Genomic DNA, 10,139 nt, shown 5'->3' on the forward strand with positions numbered 1-10,139 from the left:
AATTACGCGGACAGGAGGAGGCTGGTGAAATACAGTCCTTGGGGTCGCAAAGGAGTCGGACATGACTGAAATGCTAAACAATAGAGCATTGAACAGATGGTGGTCACTGAGTAAGAACTTGCAGAATGAGTGACTTTCTCAGGAGTAGCTTGCTTGATTCTACCTACTAAAGACTCCACATCAGAATTTTTGTCTCACTTAGGTTGTCTGTAACTTGAACTGTGACATTATGAGAAGAGAAGTAAGTCTTAAAAATTCAAAACTAAATTATTCTTTTTAAAAATTGCCTCTGTAAATCCAAAGATTTAAATGAGTAAGTGCCTAGTGCTTTTTAGAATACACTAATCCTTGTGGAAAACACTTCAACCAGTGATCTGAGTTGTTGCTGAAGTGCTGCCATCTGCATCCCCATCGCAGAGACCATACTCTGATGAAGGCAGCATGAGCCTCTGCTCCCCTTTGTGCTACAGGATGCTACCTTGGGGCTTGAAAACCTCTTTGACTTCTGGAGAATGAGTGCAGGTACATTTTGTACATACTTGAGTCCTTTAGGAAGGACAGAGATAAGCACAGGGGAATGACTGTCGTTGCCCACGTCTGGCAGTAATGTGGCTACTACAAGTGCACAATTTTATGCTGAGGTCTTCAGGTTTAATATGACAGTCCTAGTTCCTTTCCTTGGACAAGAATTCAGGTCCTGTCCCAACCCCATGCCAAGTCTTTTTCATTACTCTTTTTTTTTAAATTAATTAATTAATTTTAATTGGAGGCTAATTATTTTACAATATTGTAGTGGTTTTGCCATACATTGACATGAATCGGCCATGGATGTACATTGTGTTCCCCATCCTGAACCCCCCTCCCACCTTCCTCCCCATCCCATCCTTTACAGTCATCCCAGTGCACCAGCCCTGAGCACCCTGCCTCATGCATGAAACCTGGACTGGTGATCTGTTTCACGTATGTTAATATATATGTTTAATTTCATCCTTACTAAGGTAATCATACTTCTTAGTTTGCCTAGGACAGTCCCAGTTTATGCTTTTGGCCCAGGTGTAATTACTGATGGTGCCTCTTTCCACTTTTCAATTCTCACTCAGTTTAGATGACAAACTAGCACAAATTGAACACTACCCTCAGGGGTTATTTTTGACTAACTACTGTCTGGTTTAAGTTTAATTTGCAGCATAAGATATACAGAATTCTTCCTCTTTTTCCGTTTCCTCTTCCCACTGCCACAAATACACTCAACTTTAAAATTTTACCTGTAATTACTCTGTTTCGCTCTAATCCCTGAGAGTACTTCCTAGCAACAGTAATCAGTGAAACTATTAAGCGACTTTATGAAGCTCTAACAAATATATTCCCACTAGGTGTTTAGAAGTCCAGGACTGGCATTTAATAAAATGTCTGCAAAGACAAATAAAATTTTGCAAAGGCTAAGTTGTAAGTGATGGTGACAGATGCACTAGCCTGATTATGTTAAATGCATTTATGGAAAAGTAGGATAATGATTGTTTTAAATGTTCTATAATAATTCAAGCACAGTGTAAAATGTTCAGGCTATATTTTATAGCCTTTTTGTCTCTGTGTCTGTCTCTCTCCCCTCTCCCTGTCTCTCTCATCTATCTATTATTCATTATCTATCTATCTGTCATCTATCTATCCTATCTACAAGACTTTAAGTAGGGCCAACCTTCTGCAAAAATAGATAGCAATATTGGTTTTCAACACCTATGTTGTTCAAGAGGGATGTTAGTTGCTCAGTCATGTCTGACTCTTTGCAACCCCATAGATTGTAGCCCACCAGCCTCCTCTGTCTCTGTGATTCTCCAGGAAAGAATACTGGAGTGGGTTGCCATTCCCTTCTCCAAGAGATCTTCCTAACCCAGGGATCGAACCTGGGTCTCCTACTTTGCAGGCAGATTCCAGTGATTATAATATATCCACCTTTGAAGTCACATGAATTTCAACAGAGCACCCTTTGACAGAAAGCCTTAACATAAATGAAATGGGTCAATTGAAGGAAAATGAAGGATTGCAGAAGTCAAGTGTGCAAAGAATAAAGGGCACTTCGGTGATCTTATAATCACGCCAGAGACAGGTAGTTTCTTGTGTCACCCATTTAGATTGTCCCTAACTCTCAAGATTACACAGCTCCATAACTGTACTTAGTTTGGTTTTATTGAGCAAATTTATGTTGAGAAATTTTTTTTAAAATCACTGGCCCTGAAGCACATCTTCTTCAAGTCCCAGTTTCCTGTTAGTGAACAAGTTTTCACTGAAGCATACAATTTCTTCACACCTTTTCATAGACACCAGTGCTGACAACATTATTCATGATATATTCCTAAAAGCAAAGAGGGATCTATTAGAGTTGGTACATGACACGTTTGCTTTGTCCCTCTTTCCCCAGACTGCCTACTCGGGCCGTAAGACAATTGAATGATTTGAAAGGCATGCGTCAAATAGTAGCATCAAAAAATTTTAAATTTAGAGAAAACTCACCACTACCATTTTTCCATCTACAATTTTTCTTTTGATCGTTGTCTCTTTACCAAGCCATTTTTGAACATGAATCATTGAGCCACCAGCTAGTGTTATGATGCTCTATAAATGTAGAAAGGAATCAGTCAGAGATAGCAATTCACAACATCCTGATGACACAAGACTAGATATCTGTTTTTTAATTTCCATTTTGAAATTCTTTTCTCCAAAATTCTTACATCAGTTCTTGTCCTAATTTAATACCATCAAACCAGGGAAGTCTCAAGAGATTATTCAAGTGATGCTCTTTTCCCCCAGGTAAGCAATACCTAAACTATTTGTGAATGATTGTTCCATATTCTGTGTTATAAAATGACAAAGAAAGGGCTTCTCTGATGGTTCAGTGGTAAAGATTCCACCTGCCAATGCAGGAGACAAGGGTTCAACCCCTGATCTGGGAAGATCCTACCTGGTGCTGGACAGCTAAACCCGTGCACCACAACTATTGAACCTGTGCTCTAGAACCCGGGGAGCCACAACTACTGAAGCCCAAGCCCTAGAGCCCCAGAGTCTGGGCTCCGCAACAGGAGAAGCCACTGCAACAGAAGCCTGTCCACCACAACTAGTGAGTAGCCCCCACTGACTGCAACCAGAGAAAAGCCCATGTAGCAACAAAGACCCAGGACAGCCAGTAAATAAATAAATAAAATGAAAAACAAACAAAAAATGACAGAGAGATCAGAGAAGCAGTGAAAACACATTGAGGTTTTGAGCCCTAAATCATCTGCAAAAGAATTGACTTTAGAGATGTGCACTATTAATTAACAAAATAAACTCAAACTGGCTGGGTGAATTAGAACAAACTATGCCTAACTGCCTTCTAGATTTTTCCTGATTATGAAGCAGGAAGATTTAGTTCTTACCTTCACTTTCCGGTTATCTATGGTGGTTTCATCAAATTCTTCCCCCAACTTGAAGGAGATCTCAGAATTCTTGAAAGAACTTTCAGTCCTGATGGTAACCTTATCCCCGTCAGCACTAATAACGATTCTTGGCTTTGCTGATCCTGCGAGGTTCTGGACTGCAACACTCACTCCTGTAGGAATGAGTGAGAAGAAAACTCAATGCGAAGAGGAAACAACATGGTTTCTTAAGAAGTTTAGGAAGAAGTGCTAGCAATCATTTTGGAAAGCAATTCAAAAAGAACACATCCTCTCCCCATTGACATTTTGGATAGTATGCCATATTTTCTTTAGTGCTCTCTGTATTAGCTGGTTGAGCCAAACCTCCCAATCAGAAGATGTGCCTAGTAATTATACTTGACATTTTAAAAGCTAAGTTCACTTTATCAGACCATTGTGCTTCATCTAAAATCACTGAGACTCTTATACTTCATCTAAAATCTATATTTGTATGGTGCCTTTCAATTGTATGCTGGAGCTTTGTCTCATGAAGTATTTCAACAACAGTATTTCAACAGCAGGGGGTATTATTACCCTCATTTTAGAGATGACTATACTGACTCCCAGAGGGGTAGAGAGGCTTATTCTAGATGATGTGCTTGGTAATTAGCAGAACTGAAATTTAAACACAGGTTTTCTAATTGTCCATAAACTTTAGCATGGCTTTTTTTCCCTTAAAAAACAAACAAACAAACAAACAAAAAACCTTTCAAAGTATCTAACCTACTCTAAAAGAATATGACTTGCAAAAAATAAAAAATAAAAGAATATGACTTATAAAGTTCAGGTTTCTCTTATTTGCAGGTACAATTCAGATCTGGCTGAATAAAGAGGAGGTAGGCAAATTAGACAATTAGGCTGACAGCCTGGCACTGCTAGTCACGTTGGTAATTGTCTGTTGTTGAACTTGTCTCCTGCAATATTTGAGCAGAAGGGCCGACTCCCATCTCGTAATACTGATATAGAAATCGATTTCACATTCATACTATGGGCAGATGGGAAGCCTCTGACTACATAAAAGCAGAAAAACTTTATATGTAGTTTTTTTATTAAAAGGGAGGTTTTTCTTATGTGTTTAAAATTGCTTAATTAAAGGTTAAAAATTACTATTCTTCTAGCATTAGTAAAGAATAGTTTAGTTATTATTAGTTATCTGAGCCATTGTAAATGATATTCATTTCAACTGGAATAAGAGCTAAAGTATGCAGAACTTACAATTCTGAGAGATGTCCAATGGTGGGAAATTCCATGAGTAAAAATATTCTATTTCTATGTGTTCTATTTCAATAAAACATTTGAAACTCTTCAAAATAATGTTCTAAAAATCTCCCAAGTGTATCAGAACTCTAAAAATTAACCCACTAGAAATTTTGCTTGTTGCTATTGCTCTTTTGAAGTTGTAACTTAAAGTAAGCCTTGAAATGAATTTAGTGAATAAATTTAATTATAGATAGTGTATATATATCTATAATGTGGAGCTGTGAAAAGCTATTTAATGAAATTAACAAGATAAAAAGAAACTCTATCATGAGGGTAGGATGAAGTATTTTCAAAAAGGATATATGGTCTAAATATATAGATAATAATTATAAGGAAGTATCTGTGAGCCTAGTTTTGCAAATAGAGATAATTATTACTAGTAATAAAGAGTAAATGTAGATACATAAACCTTGTTAACCCCATGAATATACTCTAGGATCCCAAATGAACAAGAGAATTGTAGGAAAATTCATTGTAAAGTGCAAACCCAACCACATCGCAAAAAGAATTGCCAGTTTCCAAATCTTGTAAAGCTATTTCTCACCCAGCTCTTTCATATATTCATCAAAGTTTTCAATGGAGACCAGTTTCCAGGTTCCCAAGAAGGGCTCAATCATGATGGAAAGCTTGCAGAGAAGAGGTACTCACAACCAAAAGCCAAAGAAACTTAAGCAACACACTGCTACCAGAATCTTAATTTAAAAGACATCTTCATCATGTGACTCTTCTAAAATGGCCAATGGGGAGCAGCAAGACTAAAGATTCTAGGCACCAGTGTTGACTCATTTTATTTACTTTCAAATAAAGACACAGAAAATTAACATGTTAAGTTGAATTTAAGTCAATGATTATAGCTTCCAATAAACAGATTGGTAACCTCAGAGTCATCTGATAAATATTGTGGAATGGAGACAATTTTCAACAGAGATCAGCATTTTGAACTATGAATGCTGAGTCAACTCTAAAGGAATAACCCAACAAATGTCTAATGAACACCTGACTGAGATATTTTCCTACCTGATACAGGGACATCCTTGTTTTCTCTACCTCAGCTGCTTTTTATCTGGACAAGTCACAGTGACAGAGTACTCTCTTAATTATAAGAATATGCGTCCCTCCCTTCCTTGCAGGGCTGATGAACTGATATTACTTAATGTAACTGAAATGTCTACAGTTGATTGGAGTGAGGCGTAAGGTTTCATTGCTGTTAATTAAGAGTAATTGCAGAGTGGGAAGAAAACTAGCAATTATCATTGATGGTGTTTTATAGTTTAAGCTCTAAAAATGAGGGGAAGCTAATGCTAAAATTCATCTTTTAGGATAACAAAGAAATCTTGATATTAAAAAAAGTAATTAAAATATTAATCTTGATAATAAATATCAAAATATCTTGATGTGAAAATAAGATTAATTAAAATTTTAATTTTGATAATTAATATCAAGAAATATTGATATTGAAGTTATGAACAGAAGTTTTAGATAGAAATATGGTATTTTGATATCTTTATTCTAAAAGAAAGACGAAGGCAGGAAGTAATTTAAATACCTGGGTCATTACTTCTAAAATCATCTTCTGTAACCCAAGCAATGGAAGTGAACTTTGCAGGTAAGGCCTTTACTGGGAAGGATTGGATTCTGAGGTTGTAGATTTACATGACAGCTTTGAACTCCAGTTGTTTTAAAGAAGGTTGGAAAATTAAAATGAAGAACAATATTTATACTATCGTCTGCCTGAGTCAAAATATTCCTTCAAGTCAAAGAAATCTGCATTAAGACCATCTATTTGTGGGGAAATTAAAAAAAAAAAAGCAGATGTTTTGGCACCACAAAGTTAAATCTCAAGTGATATAAAGAATTAATTTTGATGGAAACATATAAAAAATTATTTATAATACAATATAGGGGAAATAGTTAAAATATCTGGGAGGCAAAACAAGGAAAGAAAAAACCTTAGAGTCAGTTTTGGGGAACTGAGACCTGGACTGAGCATAAGGGCCTTAGCAGTTGAAAGCACACTCAGAAGTGATGCTCAAGTAAAGAGCAAGTAACTTGATCTTGCTTTACTGGTACTGGATTTGTATGTACTCATCCTGAAACATGGCAGGCATACAAGTCTGTGCATGTTTGCTGGTAGGGTAGCATAATCAAGGTCTCCCCTTAGTCTAACCAGTTTTGTTCCAAGTATTCTACCATTGATTGATTCAGAAATCAATCCAGTGGCCCATGAGGCAAAAGAGAAAGCCAAATTTCTGCCTTTTATAAAATTCGTCACCCTTAAGAGAGAACCAGAGGGACTGTCCCCTCCTTGGCAACTTTTGCTCTCTTGTATGATATTTACAGGCTTTACAGGTGATGTTAGTGGTAAAGAACTTGCCTGCCAATTCAGGAGATGCAAGAGACACAGGTTTGATCCCTGGGTCAGGAAGAAACCCTGAAGAAAGGCATGGCAACCCACTCCAGTAATCTGGCCTGGAGAATCCCATGAACAGAGGAGCCTGGTAGGCTGCAGTCTATAGGGTCGCAAAGAGCTGGACATAACTCAAGCGACTTAGCACAACACACACACACACACACACACACACACACATACACACACGATATTTAGAACTGTTGTATCCATTGTGTTACCAACTCAAAAATGAGGCCAAAACTGAGAATGGGGGAGACGAAAAGGAGGAAGAACTCAAGACCACTTTGTTTCTGGAATCTTAATAAGGAGAATTGATGAATTCCATTATTATTTAAAAAACGTTGTGTCTGAGTTTTTGTTCCTTGCATTTAAACCTTCATAACTGATATGCCTTTGTAAATAGCTCCACCTAAATTTGGACTTTGATAACCAATTCCAGGACTTCCCTGGTGGTCCAGTGGTTAAGTTTCTGTGTTTCCAATGCGGGGGGTGCAGGTTTGATTCCTGAACAGGGAATTAGATTCCATATGCCATTTGGTGTGGCAAAAAAAAAAAAATATTAAAAGAAAATCCTATGAATCATGTGATATTGGCCTCATGCACAGCATCTCCCAGGTCTCCAGATCCAACAAAATCACGTCCTATGTGAAACTGGTTCCAAGCTGGCTGATACAATTATACCTTAATAGAAGTATATTCTGGAACTTTTCTCACAGTATTGCATCGAGTCCTCCTCCAGCTGTCCCCTGAGCTCTTTCATGAGTACATCAAGTAAAGAAAATATTTATGATTCACTTCTGAATCCTTGAGAAACAGTGCCCAGTATATTGTAGTGCCTGGTATATTGTAGGTGCTCAATAAATGTTTTATGAATGAATGACAAGAGGAATAAAATGTTTATTTTGTTTTAACTGACAGTTTCCCTCATCACAGATATTAATCTAACAAGCAAAGACAAAGATTTTTTAAATTAAAAAAAATTTATTGTGGTGAAAGTCACATAAGACATACTATTTTAATCATATTTAGCTGTACAGTTCAGCGGCATTAGGTACATTCACATTGCTGTGCAGTTCTCACCATTATCCATCTTCTGAAATTTTCCTCACTTTCCTAACATCAAACTCTGTCCTCACTAAACAATAACTCCTCACCCCCATCTCTACCTCCTCCACCCGCTGGGTCCCTGGCATCTACCAATGTAATTTCCAGTTCTATCAATTTGACTATTCTAGGTACCCCATATTAGTGGAATCAAATTGTATTTAAGACAGAGTTTTAATACATTGCCCTGTCCTGACCTGCTCATATAACAGGCCTTTCATTATGGTCATCAGACAGCACAGGGATTCTTAGACTCCTTTCATCTTTGCTCAGTGTTTCATTTACCTTCTCAACCAAGAAAGTTCTCTTCTAGCCCTGCTTCTATCACTACTAGCTTTGGGATCTTTGCTTGATTATTTAAAAAAAAAAAAAAACACCATTTCGGATTTCCATGGTGGTACAGTGGATAAGAATTTTGCCTGCCAATGCAGGGGACATAGGTTCGATACTTGGTCCAGGAAAACTCCACATGCCAAGAAGCAACTAAGCCTGTTTGCTGAACTACTGAAGCCTGTGGTCTAGAGCCCATGCTCCGCAAGAGAAGCCACTGTGATGAGAAGCCCACACAGCAAAACAAAGAGGAGACTCCATGAGCTGCAACTACAGAAAGATGGAGCGCAGAGACAAAGACCCGGTGCAGCCATAAACAAACAAATGTTTTTTTAAAATTATCATTCCCTCCAGTAAAAAAAAAAAAAAATTAATTAAAATGTTCTTAATTGTTAATCCCAACAAAGGAACTAGAATACAGTACTCTGTTATGGAAGAGTTACATATTTTATTTTCATGACAGTTTAAATACTTATTTCTCCATGATCTCATTTTTCCATGCTTTTCCAGTATCTCATTTTCTACATTAAGTTTCTTTCTTGAGACTGTTTAGCTATTAAACACTTTTAAAATAGATTGTAATTTTGAGATGTTACATTCTCGGTTCGTGAAGGATACTGATACATTTAAATATGTACTAAAAGCTACAAAGGTCCATCTAGTCGAGGCTATGGTTTTCCCAGTAGTCATGTATGGATGTGAGAGTTGGACTGTGAAGAAAGCTGAGAGCCAAAGAATTGATGCTTTTGAACTGTGGCATTGGAGAAGACTCTTGAGAGTCCCTTCGACTGCAAGGAGATCCAATCAGTCCATCCTAAAGGAGATCAGTCCTGGGTGTTCATTGGAAGGACTGATGTTGAAGCTGAAACTCCAATACTTTGGCCACTTGATGTTCCAATGAGTTGACTCATTGGAAAAGACCCTGATGCTGGGAGGGATTGGGGGCAGGAGGAGAAGGGGACGACAGAGGATGAGGTGGATGGATGGCATCACCGACTTGATGGACATGAGTTTGGATAAACTCCTGGAGTTGGTGATGGACAGGGAGGCCTGGCGTGCTGCGATTCATGGGGTCGCAAAGAGTCGGACACGACTGAGCAACTGAACTGAACTGAACTGAAAAGCTACAAAATGATTCAGCAGTACATCTGCTACTTTATTGCTGTACATAAAATAGCTGGAGCTACACTAGATTTTTTTTTCTAATTTTTTTATTGTCATAGAATAGACATAACACAGAATTAACTGTCTTTAACGATTTCTAAGTGCATGCTTCAGTGGCATTCACATTGTTGTGCAACCATCACCACCATCCATCTCTAGTAATGTTATCTTACAAAGCTGAAACTCTACCCATTAAATAGTAGTTCTCCACTCTCCACTCCCCTGCCTCCTCGTAACCATTCTACTTTCTGCCTCCATGACTTTTACTACTGTAAGTACCTTGTATAAGTAGAATCATGCAGTGTTTGTTTTTGTGTGTATGTGACCAGCTTAGTTCGCTTAGCCCAATGTCCTCAAGGTTTACCCATGTTGGAGGAAATCTCAGAATTTTCTTCCTTTCTATCTAACACAATGGTATTATG

The 10,139-nt window shown here is 37.7% G+C and overlaps 1 protein-coding gene across 1 annotated transcript; it reads right to left on the reverse strand.

Annotated features, from left to right (window-relative positions):
* Window positions 1-2,288: 2,288 nt before the first annotated feature.
* Window positions 2,289-5,365, reverse strand: LOC110135843 (fatty acid-binding protein 9). The gene is made up of 4 exons (XM_020891181.2): window positions 5,254-5,365; window positions 3,411-3,583; window positions 2,509-2,610; window positions 2,289-2,350 (listed from the first exon to the last, which is right to left on the reverse strand). The coding sequence occupies exons 1-4, from the start codon at window positions 5,324-5,326 to the stop codon at window positions 2,300-2,302; spliced, it is 399 nt and encodes a 132-aa protein (XP_020746840.2). The 5' UTR covers window positions 5,327-5,365; the 3' UTR covers window positions 2,289-2,299.
* Window positions 5,366-10,139: the final 4,774 nt, after the last annotated feature.

This window comes from Odocoileus virginianus, chromosome 15 (genome assembly GCF_023699985.2).
Source record: "Odocoileus virginianus isolate 20LAN1187 ecotype Illinois chromosome 15, Ovbor_1.2, whole genome shotgun sequence".
Taxonomy (NCBI): domain Eukaryota; kingdom Metazoa; phylum Chordata; class Mammalia; order Artiodactyla; family Cervidae; genus Odocoileus; species Odocoileus virginianus.

Coding starts and splice junctions, on each gene's coding strand:
- LOC110135843 (XM_020891181.2), bottom strand. CDS start 5,326: ATGATTGAGCCCTTCTTGGGAACCTGGAAACTGGTCTCCATTGAAAAC. Junction 3,584..5,253: donor TGAATATATGAAAGAGCTGG/GTGAGAAATAGC, acceptor TCATTCCTACAG/GAGTGAGTGTTGCAGTCCAG. Junction 2,351..2,508: donor TAGATGGAAAAATGGTAGTG/GTGAGTTTTCTC, acceptor CTTTGCTTTTAG/GAATATATCATGAATAATGT.